Below are 24,646 nucleotides of genomic sequence, written 5' to 3'. Positions count from 1 at the left end.
CTAAAATGGAAATTAACGTTTTGATTAAGAGAAATAATTTGACAGGCTGTTCCGATCGTAGACTTTGCATTCACCAATGCCATACTATCATACTAACATCATCCTGCAATACTAGGAAATTGTGATACCGAAATGCCTCATCACGATGCAGGTCTCAGGAGCCTTAAAACTTATAGAAATCACATTATTATTTTTCTGGATAATGTATTCAGCTGGGGCGATAAACAGCGATTGATTTCTGAAGCCAGTTGTAGCCAGTACTTTTCAAACAAATAATTAATAATCGACACTCGGCAGACGTTTTCATTTGAACTCATCACGCTATTAATGAGTAAAATATAAAAAAAGTTATCAACAGTCGAATTATGAGAGTCAGAGTAAACTACGAAGCGGATATATAATAACAAACAACGCGGTCGAGGCTGAAAATTTTTCAGTAATTGTTGGATGCAAATTATTAATTACAAGGAACGTGCAATATTAATGAATGCATAACCAAACAGCGAAATGCAATGAATTCAAAATAAAAATAAAGCTAAACAAAATAAAATTGCTCTTAACTTAGGTGCAAATAAACCATTATATAGTTCTTGATATAACACTCTATTTTCAAGCAAAAGAGCATCAATTTTGTGAAGACCAGATCGTAACCAGTGCAAGCATGCACGTTAAAATATCTGTGATATAAATATGATACGAAAATAATCATCTAATTCTAAGGTATATATACTATATAGGCAGCCACGAGAATGTTCTCAATGAAAGAAAACTGAAATGTAATGAGGTGGCTAGGCCTCCTGTAATTCATGAATAAATACAGAACAGAATAAGTCATACCTATATATAAGAAAACACAAATTAACTCTTAAACTTGCCCCTCCTGAAAAGGAGAGAAAAATAATAAGATTTTATGGTAGTTTTATATGCTAATCAGCACGCAAGTTACAATGAAACTTCAACATACCTTATTTGCTTCGGAAGATGGAATAATTTTGCTCTAAGTCATAGGCTCATTCCGAACTGAAACTGAATTTAAAGTGATGATACGAAAATAATACTAAGGAGGCAATAGTACATAACATATTGAATCCTGGCAAGGGAGAGTAACGAAGTAATATAATTTTGCAATTCGGATAAAAAATTATTGCAGGGAGGAGTCGCGTAATTTAATTGCTCGTTCAATTATACGGTAGTTAAACAGCCTAAAGAAGTGACAAATTCGCTTCTTGGAAAACGCTGCCACCTGGCAAGGAACTAGATTTAGGAAAGCTACATATTCTGCTAAATCATTGACACATCAGCATTGAGCCCTCGATCATCAGAGTATTTAAACAGCATAAGAAATAGAGTTTGGATTACATTTACAACATGGATATCTAGCAAATAGCTTACACATAAGTTGCTTTATTCACGTGAGTTAGCCACTAACAAATTTCAGCTGCTACAAAAGCATCTACTGGCAAATACTCAAACAGCGATAAATGAAGACAAAACTATTGTCAGAATTTTTTTCTTCCAGGTAAATAACTATATACTTAATCACCTACCTTTACCGTAATTTCGAGTTTCTGCTTTGATTAGTCAGTTCAAATGTTGTTGTCGAATATTGTTATTGAACATCGATCCCATTAATCGTTCATTATCTAGCAACTGTTCTTAATAGAAGTGTCGGCACTGAAGAAAAAGGCCCATGGCCTGTTGCCGATTCTTGTACTTTACGTGACCTGATTCACAAGGGGTCCGGCCTCTGGAACCCGATCTTTCTATAACTGACGATTGATCGAGATAGCTGCTGGACTTAGTGCCTGGTCCGTAAGGTGCTAGGCATTTTAAGACTGAACATATGAATCTGCATAGCTTCGTCTAGACTGTTCTTAAAGGCGTTCATACTCGGAGCATCAACGATGCCATCAAGAAGGCTGTTCCACAAGTCGGTGACTCGAAGTGAGAATAGGGCCGAAGATTTCAATTGGTAGCTCATTGAGAACATATAGCAAATCATTCCTAAAAGCACTATACACAGTCCAAGCGCAGACAAAGTACAGCTTACTGGTTTACATGTTAAATAATGAGGAAACCTTAATGAGGCATGCAGTAACAATGCGTCGTACTGGAATAATCGTTCAACCTTAGCAACATCGATACACATATGGTCAGAGAGCATGTCGAAATCTCGTACTTTATTCATGTGAACATTTATTTAAAGCAATAACGAGTGGAACTGAATGTCTCTGCATTGGTTATTATATACCCAACCGAGCTTAGGTTATGATGAAAATTCGGGCAACTTGTATAGTAACTATTATTATATTGTCAATGTAATATTTTGATCAAGTAGTTACGTTGAAATCAACATTTTGTTCTTTCCCAAAAACTACATCCATTGTGCCAAACTTGATACGGAAAATCTTGCTTTTAGTTTTGTTATTGAAAGTAACAGATCATGCAATACGCTATAGCGCCAGCACAGAGAGCGCAAAAATCCTCACAGGAAAATCGCGAACTCACGAACATATTCCGGTATATTCTTGGGCGTCAGATACGCGGGATCTCGCCTCCCCGGGACAAGGGACGTCATCGGGGTGCCCCGTACAAACGAACGTGGGGTTGTGACCCGAGTCCCATATTCCTGGACCACAGAGTTCACAAAGGCCTACAACACCACATGGAACCTGAGATAGCGTACGGAACTGATGTAGGAGACCTCGAGCCTGCAAAAGATTATATAACGCATAAGAGGTAGCAGAAAGTTTGGCTGTCAAACAAAATAAATTGAAGTCTGTTCTGCAAATTTTATACCAGGTTTACATAGCCGGTTTTCGAAAGTCAAAGATCGTAATTCCCAAGAATGATTCTCATATGCATTATCTCAAACTAACAGAATGAATGAACTGTCAAGACAATTTGCGAGCGCAACGAGAATCAGGTAAGCTGACAAATTAATTGAATCTAAGTGAATGATCAGAATACATATATCAACTTTTCCGGGACTAAATACCCAAGAAAAAAATATCCAAGGATCTCATCTTTTGATCGCTCAATAGACAACAACGCATAAAAAACGTGCCAGACTGGTCCGTGACAGGCAGCGGTTCAAAATTTAGGTTCCATCATTGTTCTAATTTTGAAGATATTTTAGACAGCGGTTCTACGCTGGACTGGCGGGATATTCAACCAGACTACAATTCTTTTCGTTTTGTGTTTAGTCCTTTAAGAATTTTTACTATGAATTTGTTATCCTATGGAAATTGAAAAACCTTCTAACTTTTAGACTTAAATGGATCACATGTACACAATGCTCTATTGGGAGTGAAGCCTCTATCGAGTGTGTTCGTTCCTGGCGTCTTCATTTTTTAACCGGTGTTCTTATCTACAACATTAATTTCAACGTCTACGTTCTACGCCGCTGATTTTCTCACTGTTTATTCCAGAAATTTTTACACTAATTTCATCTGCACTTAGTTCATGCGCATCATTCGGAAGACTTTATCGTTCATGCGGCTGGCAAAGCGCCGACTAATCGCGGGAATCACTGCAGCTCGGTGCCGGCGATCAATTTCCAACGATTACTTCCATACAAATATGACCCGAATTCTTCAAAAATAAATCTATTACGCATATGGGGCCTTTATGGTTACTTTGGCGTTAACAACGCTCTTACCTTTTGTACTTCTGTGTAGGGTAAATCTCTTTAATACTCTTCGTTCAAAGTAACGAGAAAACTGAGAGATCCACATGTCTTAACTCTGTTCGGGCACTCTTGCGCCTTGTGATGCCACAGGTAGAGTTTCTTGTTAACCATTCTAGTACTATGTGATTTCCAATGGTACAAATTCTGTTTAACAAATGTTCAAATTCTATTCAACTTAATGTTAAAATTCTGTTTAATCAATGTTAAAATTCTGTTTACAACGTCTGTTCCACCAGTACAATTCCTACGTAACTATTTTGCACCATCGCCATCAGGTAAGTTGCACCGGCACTGTTAACCATTCTAGTACTATGTGATTTCCAATGGTACAAATTCTGTTTAACAAATGTTCAAATTCTATTCAACTTAATGTTAAAATTCTGTTTACAACGTCAGTTCCACCAGTACAATTCCTGCGTAACTATTTTTTACTTTTACACCATCACCACCAGGTAAGTTGCACCGGCACATTCCCGCTCACCTCGCAATTGCGCTATAGGAGGTACATCATGACAAATGCTGCTCAACCCACTTCCGTACCATTTAACTTACGCATTTATGGGTCCACAGTTAACCACTATTTGACCAGAAAAATTTAACCCACACACCGTAATTTCACGAAATGTTTTCTATGATAAAGTTTATGAAGTTATTTCATTCGTAGGCGTAGCTAGCATTCAACAAATAATCTTTATGTTCTATCTGCATGGTATAGTATTGTGTTCCAGTCCAGCGCAACGTGTTATTTTACAAATAGCAGCTGCAAATATAAATTTCTTCATCTATTAAACGTTTGATAATAGTCTTGGATAGTCTGATGGATCTTGGTAATCTACTTCTGCAAGTCCCTAGGGACTTTCCTATTCGATTTAATTTAGTAATGGATCAAAGCAACCATATTTGAAAAGTGATTGGTGACAATCACAGATATATTCATGGCAGCATAGAGCTGGAAAGTGTGAGAAATATTTCAGTTATTTACAAGACCCCCGAAATAAACAAAAGAAATTAACTTGATGGGTAAATTCACATCGACAACAAAAGATGAAGAGCGACAAAGGACACGGCAATTAATTCAGTTGAAAAGTTACCTTTTTGAGCACAACACTGGCGTCCATGTGATGAGCGAGTGATGTGAAATACAGCAGAGTCTCGTCAGGCCGAAATTTTTGTTCTGTAACTTCCCGTCCGTAGACGCACACAACTGCTACTGCCACAAACAAGTGGAAATAGTCCGTCTGATAATGGCTCCAGCACGCCTCCCATAATGACAGCACGCTCTTCTCCGCAAATTCTCGCTTGAAACATCTGTCATGTGGCAATAAATGCACCATATGATGTTCAGAACATAAGCATTTGATGTTTTAGATGTGACACAATTATATGATGATTTTAGAATGCTTGCAGCATTTGATGGCATATATGAAGAAATTTCATTAGACGCGGTGAACAGCACGAGCACATTTGACAAATTTAAAGCAGTAGCAGCACTTCATGTTTCAAAAACAGAATTCAAATTCTACAAATATTTTTTGATTTGTAAGCAAAAACAGAGCTATGAGCAAAATTATTGTACCATATGGCAATACATTACTCACACCAAAGTAACGGTCCATACACGCTTTGATAATTAAATTTTGGTCAAGATGGTTATCAGTACTTGATACGACTCCTCGATCGAGCGTGTTTACAAATAAAATTGCACAGATGTTATAGCTAAAATCAGAAATTACAGTAATATCCAGCGGTGACAGAAGAGAAGGAAATGACCGTCAGGCTGAGCAGTGATGTGCTCGTAAAAATCCGGCACCATCAGTCGCAGCAACTCCCGAAGATAACTCTAGTTAAATATTTTAAAAATATATTATATGCAATACATATTATCCATGTAGTGGAAACATTATTCAAATAAATCGGGCAGACAACACGATACATAGTTATCAGCCTCGTCATAATGATCATGCCAAGCCTATTGACGATAACGATGACATTTGAAAATAACAAGACATCATAGCAATATTTCAGATCCAAACCTTATATTTTCTAGTAAAATGCACATTTAAAATGTATGTCATTCATAATTGCTAAAATTCGCTATCATATCTCAACTTTGAACTTTAATAATACGCGGTCGAAATCAAAGATTAGTTCACGCACAAGATTCTTTTCCATATCGGTGTCGGTGGGCGAGGTAACGAACGTGGTCTTGCTCATGAGCCCAGTGAAGCACCAAAAGACATCTGGCTCGCAGCGCACTTCAGCTAATATTGGGGCCAGTATGTCCGACATCCCCTGCGTGTACCTACAGTGAATAGTGAGCTGGGTGTCAGTTTAAAATTAAGAAGAATTAGGCTGATATTCTGTACGAATAAAAAAAATAGATGCCTTTTGAAATTGAATAACAAGTTTTTCTATAGTTTTCTCAGAAGATCATTCCGGGAGAGGTTTATTAATATATATAATTGTACCGTCATCAGAAACTGAAGAAAAAATGTTTATTGGGCCAGAAAAATATCTCAATTCTTTAGCAGGCAATACTAGCAAAACAAAACGTTAAACAAACAATTCTTCATACAAAGTTGATTTTGATTACTCACCGACATCAACGAATTTAATGCTCTTAAAGATCTCAAACGCACAAAGGTCCTTAGGCTAATCAAATTCATCCGATCGGCCACATTTGGTTAGACATCGGTGAAGTATGTATAGGTTAGGTTAGTATAAACATTGCTTAAAGTTTGAAACAATTTTTAAGTCAACACATAGGTCAACAAATTAAAGAGCGATCAAGTACAAATTATAATTGGAGCTCCAAAGGTTAATGAGATAGATGGCCATCGGTGCACCTCTTACAATTATAATTTTGATAGCTCACCCGATGTCAGGGCGATGCAGGGCAAAGTTGAGTAGAATATTCTTCATTTTGGTGAGATTTGGATTGTCGTTGCCAGCAAAGCATGGGTTCGTCCTGTCAGTCCTGACGACGTCTTTCTCAACGGTGCACTGAACTGACTTCCAGAACTCCTCCCGTTCTATGCCTTCTAGTTTCTCACGACGCTCACTGAATCGAAAATAATATCATTCGTAAGAAAACTTGATCACTTCTCAAAAAATTTAATTTAGTTAATCTTTGTGGCCAAAATAATTATTTCCTCGTGTTCGGTCGCTTGTACATTATTTAAAATGGGTTCAATACTAACGATGTGCACGTAAAAGTATATATCAGTATTCTCAATTCACGCGTAAAATTCTGACATTATTCGTCATGTTACACTTGAAGAGGTTACTACTGACGTGAGCTTATGGTAGAGTTCCCTATTTTGGTCAGTGAGCTGCTGACGCTGAGCGAAGGTAGACGAGTAAGGGTAGCAGTGCAACAGAAAGGGCCACACGCTGGACCGCAGCTGAGGCTCCAGTCCACCGAGGAAAATACGTCTTCGTAGACTGACGTCGTCTTCGATCACGCCAGACTAGACGCCAAGTTCCATTATCACTCAGGATTTTTATTTAAATACCTAATTTAATGATTTAACTTTTTAACTTTTTTTTAACTCTTAACTTTTTACAGCAGTTGTCTTGATTCGAACACTCGTTGACTGAAATACTTTCCAATTTGAAGTTATTTGGCGCAAAAATTAAGTTGGTTAATGCAAATGCGACCTCTCAATACAAATATCAACACATTTGACGGTCAACAATATATTCGTAAATCACTTCGCTAGTCTTGTTTATATATTTTTCCCAGCACAGTGAACATAACTCTATGTCGTGATTGATATTTTCTCGTTTTCGCAATTTATATAGCAAAAAATGAAGAAGTTGCTCGTATCAGGAGGTACCACAGCAATCTGTATGAAATTGCACCTCGACTTTATATGAAACACTAACGTTATCAAATTTCTGGGATATTTATGCAACATTACTTTGCATAAATATCTCTGACTATCATATGGTTTTGATAAATCCAGATTAATGTACAAAGATTACACCATAATTGAAGCGTATATATGAGCATAATTTTCTACAAATGATCANGATGAACATCACCATAGAAGTGGAAGGTCTCAATTCTTCATCACCCACAAGAGGCGGAAGGTCTCAGATGTCCAGCCCGCTGAAGCTGGCTCGAAAGAAACAGCGTTAGCATCTCAAAGAGACGAAGTGACAAGGAGGGACAGGTGAAAAGCAACAGAAACTAAGACACTCGAACAAGAGGTCGCTTACACGGGACGTCGGCCGCCCGCACGAGACAGAAAAGGGAAATGTAAGGAGTCCTACCTACATAATAACTTAACCCCACAACCGAGACCTGCAGTCAGACACCGCGAGCTCAGCGGTGGGGCGCTTAGGAATAATCCCCCTAGGAGCGCGAAATCCCATAAGACTTCTGACGAACAGACACACGTCAGAAGTCCCCCCTGAGCGGTCACTAGGAAGAAATCTTGCTTGACCTGGTATCAGTAGTGCGACCTCACCTCAGAAAAATATGCCAGCCAGTCTTCTGCATCTAGCTCCCTTACAGTGCCCTCATCAGGATGAAGCTCCTGAGCCATTACCGTGGGTCTGTAAGTAATTGTTTCATAAATAATTGTAAAAAAGATGTTTGAAACTTATTAAATAGTAAAAAGTAGTTGGGAAAGTTTTGGCAGGAAAGGATACATGTGGAGGATGTAGGAGCCTTGAAAGTGCTCAACTGTAATTTAACCTGCATCATATATAAAATTATAATCCAAATAATTGAATGACTGAGTTATGATTTATGCCACAACTGCTGATGTATCGGTGACTTGACAGTTATAGAAAGGTTTAGTTCTAGTGACAATGAGCGGGAAAATGAAGGAGAACAAATTTTCATCTCAAGGGAAAAGAGGTAGCAAAATTACGTTGCAGAGAAACTAACCTGCATACTGAAAACTGCTTAAAGGGGGTCCTTCCGTTAGCAGAGTCGTCCGTACATGACGCACCAGTAGTTTCTTTGCATGCACGACCGCCATTCCCACTTGAACTCTATAAAATAAGTCACAATGAGTGTTAACACTTCTGCGGGCAAGCATGAAAATATTCAGATATTCAAGTTTCTGAAACCAGTATAGTATGAACAATCATAAGATATAATTACTCGTGTGCATTTTCCTAAATGTGGCATATTGAAGGAGTAATTCGCAGTTGAAGAAGATATTGAATACGGTCTTTACGCAGAAAGAATTAATATAATTCAAATTTAACCATTTAGATATAAACACTAACTTCCGAACTTTAATTTAATTTATTTTCATTTGATAAAGTTCATTAATTTGAAATATATTGCTACTTCTGTCCTTATAAAAATGAGGAATTAGCCTCAATTTCATTTCCCAAGTCGAAATATTCATTTAAATACTCGCATTGTCTTTATTGCGAATAGTAAAGAGTTATACTATTTAAGGCATAATGGTCAGATAATTGGTGAATGCCAGAGTCATCATGACGTAGCCGCAAACAAAAACTGGGTGCCTCTGAGGGTCTTTTTGGGAGGAGAATCGAAGTGCCCACATGTCGTAACTTGCCCGCGACAGGGTTAAGGTAAAAAAATCATCTTCCAATTATTAGTTAGTTGCCACATTTTTACTAGTGCTTCAGCCATTTAACTATCTCGCACCAAAAGTCAGGACATCCGACGAGGTGGCAGGTCTCGAACATCACCGACGAGGTGGCAGGTCTCGACTATTGAAAGTTTCTTAAATAAAAAAAATCGTTCATTACCCACAAGAGGCGGAAGGTCTCAATTGTCCAGCCCGCAGCAGGCGCAAAAGAAGCAGCGTTAGCATCTCAAAGAGACGAAGTGACAAGTTGACAAGGAGGGACTGGTGACAAGGAGGGACAGGTGACAAGGAGAGACAGGTGACAAAAGAGACAGGTGACAAGAGAGACAGGTGACAAGAGAGACAGGTGACAAGAGAGACAGGTGACAAGGAGAGACAGGTGACAAGAAGGGACAGGTGACAAGGAGGGACAGATGACAAGGAGGGATAGGTCCCCCCACTATGTAACAGACATCCCCCACTACGTAACAGATCTGCAGTCAGATTTCAATCCCTGCGGGAAGGATCACTTTTCGTGGTAAGGCCGAGGCTGTTTAACAGCCTACCAAAGGAGCTAAGAGAGGGGAGTTCACCCTGGAGACCTTCAAGAGACGGCTGGACGTATTCCTGGGCACAATACCTGATCGACCTCTCTTGCAACACTACCAGCGGCGAGAAGCAAGCAACAGCATCGTGCATCCGCTGGCCCAAATGAGGGCGGATGCGCGATAATCAGAGGCGGCGATCCATCGTGTCATGGGACTGCTACGTCCGAAACAAATATCAAAGATACCAAGGGGACAAGGAGGGACAGGTGAAAAGCAACAGAAACGCTCGAACAAGAGGTCGCTTACACGGGACGTCGGCCGCCCGCACGAGAGAGACAGAGCAGAGAAAGTAAGGAATCCTACCTACATAATAACTTAACCCCGCAACCAAGACACGCAGTCAGACACCGCGTTCAGCGGTGTGGCGCTCAGGATCAATCCTCCAAGGAGCGCAAAATTCCAAAATTCTGACGCACGTCAGAAGTCCCCCCTGAGGGGGGACTTTTTGGATCCCCTCAGGGGACTTGGATTCTCTGAGGAGATCCAAGAATTGTCAAAGGAGAAAAATTCCATTAACAGTAGAATAACTTAGCCGGATTTATTACCACTTAAATTATTATTGAAAATCATTAGTCTCCATATCTAGATAAAAAAATTATTTGTGCTTGTGTGCATTAACTCTTCTGTAACACATATAAAGAAACACCAAACCGTAGCTTACATCTCGAGGATTGACCAGAAAATTCCAGTCTTCAAACACAGCAGCAAGTTTATCAAGGCCAGAGTGATGGAAGTGCAGGATCTTGTACTGACTCTCCTTGCTTGCAATGACGAGCTGACCTCTGCATCCTGTACCATCACTGAAGAACAGCCGCAATGAGCGCATCTCTCCTGCACATTCAAGCAAATACCTTCCTTTTCAACAGGACTCACAAAAACAAAAAATTGTAGGTCTACTATAATTAATTAATGAACTAGAAACTCCTTTCTGTTAGATGAACTTGCTTACTACTCAGGATTTTATAATATACAATTTTTATGCGTATGAACGAATTTCTCTCCTCTCAGGCTTCAGTTCTCTTTTATTATTTTAATTGTTATATATGTCTTTTAGTGTTATATATTATTTCACCCTATAATGTGTCGCACTTGTATCAATGTGTTAATAGCCCATTGATCCCTGTTACATAAATAGGTAGACAGTAAGGTAGAAGCAGTAATTGCTGGCAGCTTTGCAGCTGTCAGTGGACTTGTGTGATGGTCATCTGGACGAGTTTTCAGGCTGACTTGATTTGAGTGTCTGCAGTCTAGCACTTACGGTCTTGTAGTTGCTAACATGCTATATGTATAATGATGTACTGTATGTATATAGGCTGACGCAGAATATCACCAATGATAGTGATTCTTCAGTACTGCCTAAATATAATAAATTTTTCGGTTCTCCAATCTTCTTCAGTACTGCCTAAACAACATTGTTTAAAAAAATATTTTCCATGTGCCTTTTTCCCGAAAATTTAACAATAGAAAATTCTGATGGAGAATGAATGATAACATGATACTGGCACTCAATTGAGGTGAACAAGCGCTTGGTTGGCATTACTAGAAAGTCAAGAGAAGAATGGCCTGTGTTATTTGGAAGGTTCTTTGTGCTTCACAAACATTAAATGCTGAAATCGATGTTTGATACAGGAATTGATGGCAGAAAATTTTGTAGGCTCAAGTAATTGTTTTCTATACTCGGCTCTAAAGAAGGAACATCAGAATGGCTGATGAAATTCAGCCATTTTTTAAAGAATACCAAAACGCCTAAAAACATAGTGGGTCATGTTTAGGTCACAATTGTGCACAGTAAATCTAAAACAATTAAGCTGAAGCAGCATTTTTTTATTAAAAGTAGAACATTTGATTACGTGTTTATAAAACAGAGTTTAAAACTAAAATTTTCCACAAGAATTTAATTTACATAACAAGTAAGCTAATTAATTCTTAAAACGCTCAAAGCTCACCAAGATCAACATTGAAGATGGCCACTTTATTGCTATGATGAGACGTGTTCTTGAAACAACAATTACAGCCCTCATTATGAGATGAAGGAGCTGCACAAAATCGACCACCTCCTGAGATGCCTGATACACCACTGAAGTTCTGCGAAACGCCTGAGCTAAATGATGAAGACATTGAGGGGGGCCACTCCGGAAATGCCAGATTGGCAGAATATGCCATGCTCTCAGCACTGCCTTCAAACCAAACTCCATCTGACCCCATGGAATGAAAAGGAGAATCATCAGCAGTACTCAGAGAGAAATGAAATAATAATTATTTTAATACATGAATCATGTTAGAATGAATAAATTTCAAAATAGCAACAATTATTTACAACTAATATATGGTTCAAACATAACTCAACCTCAGCTGGGAAAGTGCTAGGTATTGCTTCATCCTAGTACAAAAATCTTGCAATTATCCGAAATTAGATCATCAGCAAAAACAGCTTCTTTGACATGATAATGCAACAGTTAAACAGAGTAAGATTATATACTACATTTAGTAAATAATTCAAGTAAATACCTTGATCATTTGGATAAATTGCTTCATAAGTTGGGTTATGGGGCTCTGGCGAAGAATCAAAGCTGGTATCATGAGGAGCCTTTTCTAAATGCAAAGCTTCTCCATTAGTGAGATTGGAATTCAGCTTTTTGAGCTCTAAAAAACTTTCATCAGCATTCAACTCCGAGCTGCTAGAGTTGATTTTGGAAATATTTCCAGCCTCAACGCCTGAGACAGGAAGATTTTCCTCAACATTAATAGATGAAACGTTATTCTCATCTACTTCATGAGTCTCATTGTTAGTGGAAAGTTCTGTGAAGGCAGATCTTGTTGAGCTATTGTCGTTCAAAGCTCCGATAACCAGATCTTGAATTTCTCCCAAATTTCCACTGCTTCCACTGGACAAGAACACGCCAGTTTCATCCTCATCTTCTTTGTTATTGTCATTACAAGAAGTATTAGTTAATTCAGTAATGAATGACGTGTCTGCAACACTATCTGCAACTACACCCGAGTCTCGGTAGGTCTCAGAGACTTTATCAGCTTCAGATTCACATTCATTTGATGGAGTAGAGGGAGAAGTGTCCAAAGCGTGAGATGTCAAAGTATCAGCACTATCAATGGGCGGGCCAAAAGTTGGATTAGAAGAAATTTCATGTTCTTGGTTACATGATCCTCTTGGCTGAAGTGGGTTTTCACTCAATGCTTCAGTGGTGGATGCCTCAGAAGACACCAATGCTGTACTCTCTTCATAACTCTGCCATGGGAAATGAAAGAGAATGAAAGTAAATCCAAAAACTAAGGAGGTTCTCAGAAATTGGCTACCCTCAGAAAGGAAATTTAATAGGTAATTGATTGTTATTTTAAGAAATTAAACAATATGCGAAAAGAATTATTAAAAAAATTTTGAACAAAAATTATAAAAAAAACGATTGATCAGTAACAAGACAGATAGTAATGACTGACACCAACTTTGGATCACCAAAGTTAATATGGCAAAAAAATTTTATATTTCAGGCACACTGAAGTTGGATAGAGAAAAAACTGGTAGTTGCAACTAGTAGAGATGAAGAAATAAAATGAGACTGAACATTTCTAAACAGAAATAAAAATGGTAGATAAGTAAACAGCAGATAAATCAAGATCAAACAAATAAGATTGGTTCACATATTTTTCCTTAGTCTTGAATGTGCATGAAGCAGAAAAAGAAAAGCTCAGGAAAGAATATTTACAATTTAAATGCATTCAGAAAATTAAACATTCAGTTTAATTTTCTCATGCATATTTTCCATAAGCACTGCCAAAGTTTGTCTGCAGTCTAAATATCTTATATTGTCTAAAAATCTCTTACAAATACGATTTAATTACATGGAAGCTCATTAATTCCACTACTTGAAAAACGAGAAAGAAATCATATTCAAGTTGAGAGAATATAAAATACAGGCTTATTCTAAATGATGGACCCAATGTAATAAATGTGTATTCAGCAAAATGAATAATTTATACACCTATGAAAAGAAAGATTCCATTTTTTAACCAATTCTAATGCGTTATTAGGCAAAGGCGGTATTTGCAGAAATGGTCGTCCTAAGTAGAATGGTATAAAATACCAGTCAGCATCTGCAAATCATTGGTCGAGACGTATAGAAATAGACTGGTGTCTGTTGAGCTGAATAAAGGGTATTCAACCAAGTATTAAAATAAAATAATGCGGATTTATTGTTTTGTACGAATACTTTTTTCACCCCGCAAAGTGAACATGTTGCATTGTTTTTTGTTGCATTGAGATTTAATTTCTTTTGATAGTATTTTTGAATACTATGCGTCTCTCTACATAATTTAAATCACCTTTCCTGTTAAGTTTGTGTACTTACATACATTGAAATACGATTTTTCAAGTGTATGAATATTTATTTCCCCCCACTGTATATTGTCTAAAAATCTCTAACAAATACGATTCAATTACATGGAACTCATTACTTCCACTACTTGAAAAACGTGAAAGAATTCATATTCAAGTTGAGAGAATATAAAATACAGGCTTATTCTAAATGATGGGCCCAATGTAATAAATGTGTATTCATTTTTGACGATAAAAGCAAAATGAAGAATTTATACACCTATGAAAAGAAAGATTCCATTTTTTAACCAATTCTAATGCGTTATTAGGCAAAGGCGGTATTTGCAGAAATGGTCGTCCTAAGGGTTGGGTAGGATGCATGGGAAATGGAGATCTGGCTCTATACTTCTGGTCACCCAGATCACCTGATCTCACCCCATGTGACTATTCCTTATGGAGTTAGTACGTCAAGGAAGCTGTTTACATCCCACCGCTACCAGCAACTCTGGCTGAGCTTCAGAATGGTATGACTTACGGTGAACCCAGTAACAGAAGATATACTTTCTTGTGTGTGGGACAAGTATGGCTACCATTTAGATGTTTGCTGTGCAGCACAAGGGGGACATATTGAACATTTACAAACACGTAAAAAAATTTTGAATCTTTTTCTTTCCATTGCTGTAAAAACTATTTATTTTGAATTTACTCTTTAATAAATACAAATTTATTAAACTGGGTCCTTCATTTAGACTATTCCTGTATATCTATTAAAATATTTCTTCCTAATAATTGAGTATGATATATTGAACTAGGTCTTCGAAATATTGTTAAAAATCTCACTTTGCTTGCAAGTGAAGCTGTGCAATGAGTGTCGGTGTTGCAGCAGTAAGAGGACAACGATATGCTTTCACAGTCAGAGAAGCGACAGGGAGAACAACTTCGGCTTGCACTGCCACACACATCAGGACTGCAAAACATTTCAGTCCTTATTTACCCTTTTTGAAAATTCTCACTATGAGGATGACATAAATTGATATCCTACAATTACATACAGTATAGAAGCAAAACTTCAATTTGGTTCACTAATGACTAACAAAACAAACGAATAATGCATATGATTTCCCAATAAAAGTTTATTTGTTTAATCAAATATTTACATAAAAAAAACTTATGAATCATTTTCTTCTATTAACACACTTGAGTTGTGATATGAGATCATGATTTTTAGCAAGCTTTTCATTAGGGATCCACGTGAGTGTAAGAGTGGTGTTAGAGCTTCCAAATGGGAGCAACTCAGAGTCTTTGGGATCAATTGCAGAGCAGGCATCAGTTTCTTCATGGATAGTGGTCCCATCTGAAAGTGAGAAAATTTGAAATTTTATTTTAGTGCAAGTGTATATTCATGGTGTGTATTCAATGATGACTATTCAAAAATTTACATGTATTAAAGAAATTGGAGAAACATGAAAAAAGTGCTGTAGATACATTACTGAGAATTTTAATGCATGATAAAATGTTCACCGGTACTTATTTTGGTCATGCATTTATTTCAACATCAAAAATATATAAATCGGAACACATTTCCTGGCCTGTATACATATGTAAATTAGTCCAGGCCTTATTTAATTGCAAGTATAAGCAGGAATTTAAGCCTATGTGATTCAATTAACAAAACAATAAGTGTCATTGCTGCTAAGATATAAAGTAGGTAAGAAAAATCATCGGTCTCATTTAATAGCATATGTATCATACAGATTTTCAAGTTAAATTTTGTTTGAGTTTATTGAACTACATGGCCAAACTTTTTTTATTAAACAAAGCCAAACTACCAAACTTTGTTTATTAACTTTGCTAGTAAACTGCAAAAATGCCTAACAATTATTATAATTCATCACACAAAGTTAGTATCATATGAATATAATTCTAGGATACACTTCTATCTTACACCAATACGACAACAAATAAAATGTTTGCACTTGAGTTGTCTCTTAACAATTTAAACTATATATAATAGGTTTAACTGAATAAAATAATAAATCAAGCAAAATATATACTCTCAAATTTCAGTACCATAAAATGGGNCACCATAAATTTCTGGCTCCTGCCTCTCATAGTTTTGATCTAATTTCAAAAAAGTGATGGTCTTTGTTACCCCAGCTCTTGGGATTTCTTTGACCGGGTGGTAAAATCAATTTTATTTTTTGGTAAAATAACTCCAGGTTTTGGTGCATTGTAGTAGAACTCTTATAAATACATATACAAATGATAAATTTTAGGAAAGTGTCATAGTTTGCAAATTGGGGGCACCGTCCCCCAATGGGCAAAATGTGACCACCTAATGGCAGCTGTGATGGGGTAACATTGACCAGCTTGGAAATTAAGTTAAAATTACCATATATAAGACTCTGTAGAGTCTGAAATATAAAGAAAAAACATTAATAGGTGTATCAAACATAAAATATGTTATATAGGTACCTATGGTAATTTTAACTTGATTTCCAAGCCAGTCAATGTTACCCCGTCATGGCTGCCATTAGGTGGTCAGAGTTCCCTCATTGGGAGGCAGCACCCCCCATTTGCAAACTATGACACTTTCCTAAAACTTGTCATTTGCAAATGTAACTAGAAGGGTTCTACTACAATGCATCAAAACCTGGAGTTATTTTACCAAAAAAGTAAAAAAATGAGAGGGGGTACTCCAACAGGCATTAAATAATAGCTCTTATTCATGGGTCACATTTTAATTTTTTAACCTATTAGATATGCAAACTTTTTAAATCTTTCTATTGTGTTACGTAGCCTCAGTATTAGGCCTTCAATGGCCATTGCATTGACAAAATTTTTCTATGTCAAATAGTTTTTGAGTTTTGGGGGTTTATGTTAAAAAAACGAAAAGTGGTCAAAGTTACCCCGAGAGTCAGAGTAACCCTATTTTATGGTACTCATTGCACATAGTAACATTAGTTAACGTCAAAGCAATGGTTTAGGTGTAATGCTCTTATAAAAAGCAGGCAAATAGATAATCAATCTTAATCAATCAACTTTGGTTCTTAAACTTCCAAGTAATACAATTGGTAATGTGGGCCTTAGACTTCCAAGTAATGTCATACAATGTCAGCCTTTTACTACTGCAAATGAACATTAATTTCAGGGCTTGTACTGCAAGCTGTTTTCAATAAGGCAGCAAAATTCTGTGAAATTAAAAAATAAGCATGTTTTTTAGCATAAACAGCCCCTTGGGTGTGAGAGAAATACCATCAAATGGGGTAATAAGGTACGGGTGAGGTAAATTGACACAGTCCTCCGCCATGGCGTAAAATGTTAAAGAAGCAAAACTAAATGAAATATTACAAAACTAAAAAAGTGGCATAAACTTCAAAGCTTTTCCTATCTATGTAGCATAAAAGAAGTTAAGAAATCATACATTTACTAGCTCTAAATAATCCCCGAAAAAATGTTATAAACTGATATTACAAAAATATACTTCTGTTAAGGTCTGAAGTGAAAAAATTGCCATATTGAAAACTTTTGCTTCAAAAAACTTGCACATGTGTTGGCATTATTGACGGAATTTGTATACCTCAATCCAAAATAAAATGTCAGCCATTTCTGCAAGACAGGGTGTTAAGATTTCCATTAGACCATTTCCTGGGTGTTCCGCTCCCCAGGCTAAAAAGGGACACATCTAAAAACGCATTTACAGTAAAACTTTGGTTAGCAAAGGCTCTGATTAACAAAACAAAAATTGGTTACTGACAAAGAATTTTGATTACATTTATCTTGCTGACCAAAAATAATTCCAACTAACAAAAAATTAATACATCATCAATCATCACAACTTGTGTATGGCAAACATAGAATGTGAAGTAATTGACCTAAACTATACAGTAATGTATGGATATGGTAATATCAGATCAAAATGGATGTGGTAATATCATATCAATAAAGGGAAAACGAGTACAAATCACAGAAAACGTCATTTGTTCTATATCACATCATCAACAAATAAAGAGGAAGACTTTGTAGTGGAGTACTGTTAGTAATGGGTGAGTACACTCTGATAGATTCTAATGTTTTAAAATTGTATTTTATTTCAAGTGTCCCAAATTTCCCCATTACCAAGGGTAATTTGGGATGCTTTTCATTTGTGTTTCTGCACCTTACGAATGGCATACGGAATTTTTTTGGAGATGCCATACAATAGCCCTCACAAAGATCTTTAAAGGGAGCATCTCGGTCACGGAAAAACTTTCTTATTTACAGACAGATCACTTTGAAACTTGGTACAAATATGCAACACAGAAATCTAAGAACTTTTCGTTTGTGTAAATTTTTCCAAAAAAATGAAATAAAACACGAAATTTGTAGAAAACGGAAAAAAAGATGTAACTTTAAAAATCTATCTCCTCCTACAAGTATTGTGCTACAACATTGAGACACGTATCATTTGATTTGTAAAGACCATATCTAAAAAATGACTTTTTTGTTTTTCCAAATTTTTATTTTTGTGGGTGGAGGGAGGGTTTGTTATTTTTTCAATTTTTCCCCCCTCTGCCCCCCTTTTTGCAAAATATAATCCAAACTATATCAAAATCGAAAAAGTACAAACATCATTTTGTTGAGCTTTAATTTACGAATCGTACGGTATATCTCTCATTGCTGTAGCTTGAAAATCATAAGAAAAGATAGATTTCTAAGATGAAAATTGCAACTTTTCAGGAGAGCCGATAAATCGCCGACTGGCGGCGCTCGCGCTATGTAAAGGCATATAACGTAGCTTGGATACTGAAGGTAAGCATTATTTCACTCTGAAGTCACTCAGCGATGCAGAGAACGACTGCATGCACACTTTCCAGCATGACAGCTTGTGGCTGACTGAGCTGCACGGCCACAGACTGCACATTTATAGACCCCGGATGGAATTATTCTCATAGGGTTTTGTTAGGAAGCTCCACCACCCCCTAACCTTTGGGATCTGTCATGAATGCATAAATCAACATACAAAGATGGTTTTGGTACTGTTGGATAGGTCAGAATGTCAGCTTTAAGACAAGACTAAAAACCGGAAAAGCCAAAATTGTCTATTTTGGACCAAGACGCTCCCCTTAAAATGAGCCCAAATTTGTTTATGAAATGTTTCATGGTAAGAAGTTATTAACAAAAATGAATAAAAGCAACCCTTATTAACCATGTTTGACGGTACTTGAAAAAATTATTTGAGTGATTCAAAAATTTTAAAAATGATGCATACCTAGGCGTTTCAATAACTTTTTGAATTATCAGCCTTTATTAAGGGTCTATATTAAGATCTATTTTAGCACAGCATGGTAACTGCCTTCTCCATGAACACCTTCAAAAAACGTTTTGACAAATTATGGGCAGATGGGCCAGGCCTCTTTGATCCAGAATGCTAACTAATCCTTCTGACTTTTCAGACTGTGCCACCTACCAAACTTGCAACAAAGTGAAAAGTGAAGTACAAACAGCCTGGGAGCTGCAAATGCAGAAGAACAGGCCAGAGTGCCTTCTACTCCAAAACCATTAGGTATCAAGCCTGGTACTTAGCTCAGTTCCAGAGTACCTATCAGCTAACAGCAAAATGAAGATCTAATGCCACATTCATCAATCCAACATGTTATGTGCAGTAGTGACTAGTGAGTAATTTATCTATTACCCTTCCTAAATTCCGCAGTAGAATTTTAGGAAACTAAGGTTCCCTCAGTTCCACTTAAGGATTTATGCACTTCACCTACAAACTGCCTAGTGACCAGGGCAGGGGATTGTTATTAGGTAATGTCAGAATTATAGTGAACATATGTTAACAAAATTGGTCCCAGACATCGAAACTCTACCTGCAAATATAATATCTAATGATGTGGAGAGAGGGACAACCATGACAAATTTTCAATACAAAACAGTATGGAGATGTTCCTGAAGTTTATAAAGTGGACTAGACTTTGTATTTTCCACTTCTACATTTTATACCTGAAACAAATTATTTTCTGTAAATTTCACCATTATCTACTTTTATTTTTATTAACATCTGATAGGAGATGATTCAACTGACAGAAATTATTAGCTGTAGAAATGGCAGGACAGCTCTTAATCAGCCTTTTAGCTTGAAAAGTAGATATGTTCTATGCCTTGTGACTTGTGAGCATGCACATTTCTTTATTATGGATAGTTCCTTATCCCAAAAGCCCATGTTCTTTTATACAGTCAAATGGGGTAAAAATGGATGGTTTTAAGCGTTTTTTGTTAATAACTTCTTACAATGAAACATTTCATAAAGAAGTTTGGGCTCACTTCAAAGGTCTTTGCAAGGGCTATCCTATGTCATCTTTGAAAAAATTCCATATGCTATTTGTAAGGTACAAGGCGTAATATAAAAGGCTCCTGAATTAATCTGGAAATGGAGTAAAAAGGGACACTTGAAATAAAACTCAATTTTAAAAATTTGAAGCATGCAGAGTGTACTTATCTATTACTAACAGTACTCTGAAGTCCTCCTCTTCCTTTGTAGATGATGTAAATATAGAATAAATGAAATTTTCTGTGATTTTTACTTTATTTTTTGTCATTGATATAATATCACCTTATCCAGAGGTGGGCAGTAGCGCGCTACATGTAGCGGCCGCTACTAGCGGCCGCTACATTTTCAGTAGCGGTAGCGGTAGCGNCGGTAGCGGTAGCGCCCGTTACAATCTAGTAGGTGTAGCGGTAGCGGTAGCGCCCGCTACATTTAGAGCATGTAGCGGTAGCGGTAGCGCCGCTACATTTCCAAGTAGCGCTGCCCAGCTCTGACCTTATCCATACATTACCGTATTATTAATGCGATATAACTGTATCCATGGACATTCCATTGAGCATTGACAATGAATCTGTCCACTGCAAGCTTCATATCAGCAGCCATGTAGCATTTCTTCTGTATCAGTAAGCTTACAGGATGGTTTGTTATTTTGCAGAATTTTAATCAAGTGAATTGGTTTTACTATAACAAAAAAGATTGTAAAAAACATACCTGAAACAGGAAGGAATATTTTAGTGACAACCATCATATTTTTTGGAGAAATAAATCATAGTTTAGGTTAATTACTTTTCATTCTTTGTTGCCCAGTGCTCAAATCTATCTGTGACATTCTATGCAGAATTTTGTGATGACTGATGCAGTAATTTTTTATTAAGTGAAATTTCTTTCAATGAGCAAGGTAAATGTAATGAAAATTCTTTGTTGTTAATTGATTTTTCATTAACTGGAGCCTTTGCTAACCAAGGTTCTACTGTAAATGCAATTTTAGGAGTGTTCCTTATTACCCTGGGGGGGTCCCTTATTACCCTGTTTTGCAGAAATGGCCACCATTTTTTCTTGGAATGAGATATGCAAATTCTGTCAATCACGTTTTAAGCCAACACTAGTGTGCAACTTTTATGTAGGTAAAATTTTTCAATACGACAAATATTTTTTCTGCTACAGACCTTAGCAGAGGTACTTTTCCAAAATCTCACTTTTCAAATTTTTTTCAGGGATTTTTTATAACATTAATCCAATGCTTCCTATATGATTTCTCAACTTGCTTTATGCTGCATAGATACCATCAAACGGGGTAAAAAGGGACAGGCGGGGTAAATCAGGACGCGCGTCCCACATTTTGTAAAAATGTTGTAGCAGCTAAACTACGTAATTAAAATATTGCAAAACTAAAAATAGTGGCATAAACTTCAACATTTTTACTATCTATTATGTATAAAGCTAGTCAAGAAATCATACATTTACTATCTCTAAAAAAATCGCTGAAAAAAAGTGCGATTTTGGAAAAGTACCTCTGCTAAGGTCTGGAGCAAAAAAAATATTCGCCGTATTAAATTAAAAAATTTTACTTACATAAAAGTTGAAATTTTACATAGAATGCTATATATAGAATTGTGCACCGAGCATCATAGAATGAAAAGTAAATGACCTAAACTATGATTTATTTCTCCAAAACATATGATGGTTGTCACTAAAACATTATTTTCTGTTTCAGGTATGTTTTTCACAATCTTTTTTGTTATAGTGAAATAACTTGACTCAATTAAAATTGTGCAAAATTACAAACCAGCCTGTGAGCTTACAGATGCAGAAGAAATGCTACATGGCTGCTGATATGAAGCTTGCAGTGGACAAGGTCATTGTCAATGCTCAATGGTATGTCCATGGATACAGTAATATCACATTAATAATACCGTACTGTAATTAATGAATATGGTAATATAATATCAATAAAGGAAAAGCGAGTGAAAATCACAGAAAATGTCATTTATTTTACATCTACAATGAAAGAGGAGGACTTCAAAGTACTGTTAGTAATGGATGAGTACACTCTGCATGCTTCAAACATTTTAAAATTAACTTTTATTGCAAGTGTCCCGGATTACCCCGTCCCCAGGGGTAAATCGGGACAAGTTTATTTTGCGTCTGAGATGAAGACGCCATTGGATAGCCCTCGCAAAAAGCTATAAAATGAGCCTAAACTTGTTTCTGAAATGTTTCATGGTAAGAAGTTATTAACAAAAAATGCTCAAAACCATCCCTTTTTACCCCGTTTGATGGTAGTCATAGTAAAAATGTTGAACTTTACACCACTAACTACTTCTAGTTTTGCAATATTGTAATTAGTTTAGCTACTACAACATTTCTACAAAATGTTGGAGAACTGTCCCTTTTTACCCCGCCCGTCCCTTTTTACCCCATTTGACAGTATGTACTTTAAAATAGCACCATCAATCAATCATAAGAATGTAGACCAGTTTTGATGAAAATATTGATTTTTTTATTTCATCAATACTTGTATGATAATTTTTATTCATTTTTTTTAAGATATACATTTATTATCATTTTAAAATATAAATATTTTTAACATACCAATCTTAATGAACCATTGGCTTTATCCCTTTCAAATTTTTTCAATGAAAATATGAAAGACAGAACATTTTTGCATGTGTTTTTAAAAATTGATTGTGGAACAGTTTTTCCAGCAACAACTAATATGTGATAATTCTGGCAGAGCAGCCACACATTTCAGATTGGCTCGGAGACATTGACATGATAACTTAATTGATTAACTGCAAAACAAAATCAGTAAAGACAGACATCAAGATGATCAAGTAGAGAAATAAATTTCTGAATCCCACTTACTTGAATTACTATTCTTGCAGGTGTGTCGACAGCGCACTACGAGGTATCCTGGATGATGAATACTTGAGCCTTCATTCCGAAATTGAGATGGAGTGTGCACACACACATTATTCTTGGCTGCAAAAAATAAGGGATATAAGTCTTCAATCATTAGAATGGTCAACCTCGAAATGATGTCTCGTATTAGAGACTATTGTTGATCAAAATCACGATACTTACAGAATAAAATTTCCCCGTCTCCATGAGAAGGTTTAACTTGAATGTTGTGACCAGCCCCTAGCATTCCAGAAGCACGCCTGAGAAGACCTTGCAAGGGCATCCTAAAAATTTCGCGACGCCCACCGCTCTGTTTACACTGGATCACACGTAAACCGCATAACCCGCATCCGCAACAGCCGAGAAGAAAATTGGACAGATCAGCAGCAGCAGTCATTACTCATCAAATATATAGTAAAAAGTTAGTTGCGAATGCCGTGCACTGTAGATTAGCACTAAAATTTCCCTTTGTATTAGTTTTCATCGGAAAAACTCACGCAGGACCTGAACGTTAATGACGAATCGGGCAAATTTCCGGCCGGACTCGCGGCCGGTCTCACGGCCATCTCCAAATTCAAATTCAATGATCGAGTAATATCTCCCAAAAACGCAGCTCGATAAAACTCAGTATAGGTATTCATTAGGACCTAAAGATGTAATGATCGGCCCATGATTTTTTTAATTTTGCCTGCATTCGTGAGTTATATGTCAATACGGCCGGAAATTCGCAGTGTTCAAGGAGTTTCTTGCAAACTACTGTACAGATGTGAACACAATTTTTGAATATACATTCCATACTATCAAACAGTGATGTTTAGCTCGTGAAATTTTTTCGATTTTGCCTTCGTTCGCGAGTTTCTTTTTTTCACTTCACTTAAATTATGATCTAAACAGCAATATGTGCTTAATTAAATTTAGCCGTAAATTTGTCCGAGACGTAACAAAATGACAAACTTTGATCAGAAATCAATTACTATGATTTTACTGCACATTTTCTAATGTAAATTCACGTAATTTTTTTACATAATTAAAGCCAACTGTTAGTCGTTACCCACTAAACCACTATTAATACTTGTTATAATCTTCATATAAATATTTTAGCAAGTGTTACAAGGGTTTCCAAAATCAACCCTATACGATTTTTTTTTGCTTTGAATGTAAAATTTAAATTAAGATCTAGTGTAGAAATGGTTAAATGGTTAAATAGCTCATTTGATTAACGTCAGATAGTCGAATACTAACCCAAGA

The 24,646-nt window shown here is 36.5% G+C and overlaps 1 protein-coding gene across 1 annotated transcript; it reads right to left on the bottom strand.

Moving 5' to 3' along the window:
* Positions 1–1,856: 1,856 nt before the first annotated feature.
* LOC108679056 (TBC1 domain family member 16) lies at positions 1,857–23,856 on the bottom strand. The gene is made up of 15 exons (XM_018167566.2): positions 23,582–23,856; positions 23,363–23,479; positions 15,385–15,541; positions 15,028–15,154; positions 12,369–13,104; positions 11,807–12,055; positions 10,522–10,691; positions 8,592–8,698; positions 8,167–8,254; positions 6,986–7,161; positions 6,567–6,752; positions 5,849–5,993; positions 5,425–5,531; positions 4,783–4,999; positions 1,857–2,711 (listed from the first exon to the last, which is right to left on the bottom strand). The coding sequence occupies exons 1-15, from the start codon at positions 23,793–23,795 to the stop codon at positions 2,505–2,507; spliced, it is 3,003 nt and encodes a 1,000-aa protein (XP_018023055.2). The 5' UTR covers positions 23,796–23,856; the 3' UTR covers positions 1,857–2,504.
* Positions 23,857–24,646: the final 790 nt, after the last annotated feature.

Source organism: Hyalella azteca, unplaced genomic scaffold (assembly GCF_000764305.2).
Source record: "Hyalella azteca isolate HAZT.00-mixed unplaced genomic scaffold, Hazt_2.0.2 contig12615, whole genome shotgun sequence".
Lineage (NCBI taxonomy): Eukaryota > Metazoa > Arthropoda > Malacostraca > Amphipoda > Hyalellidae > Hyalella > Hyalella azteca.
Note: the sequence above shows the minus strand (reverse complement) of the source record. Positions and strands in the feature narration are given on the sequence as shown.

What these genes read in the sequence shown, in the direction of transcription:
- LOC108679056 (XM_018167566.2), bottom strand. Translation starts at nt 23,795, where the DNA reads ATGACTGCTGCTGCTGATCTGTCCAATTTTCTTCTCGGCTGTTGCGGA. An exon ending in GATCTCATATCACAACTCAA is followed by an intron (nt 15,155 to 15,384) that starts GTGTGTTAATAG and finishes AATGTTTTGCAG; the next exon opens with TCCTGATGTGTGTGGCAGTG. An exon ending in CATCTTCAATGTTGATCTTG is followed by an intron (nt 10,692 to 11,806) that starts GTGAGCTTTGAG and finishes TTGAATGTGCAG; the next exon opens with GAGAGATGCGCTCATTGCGG.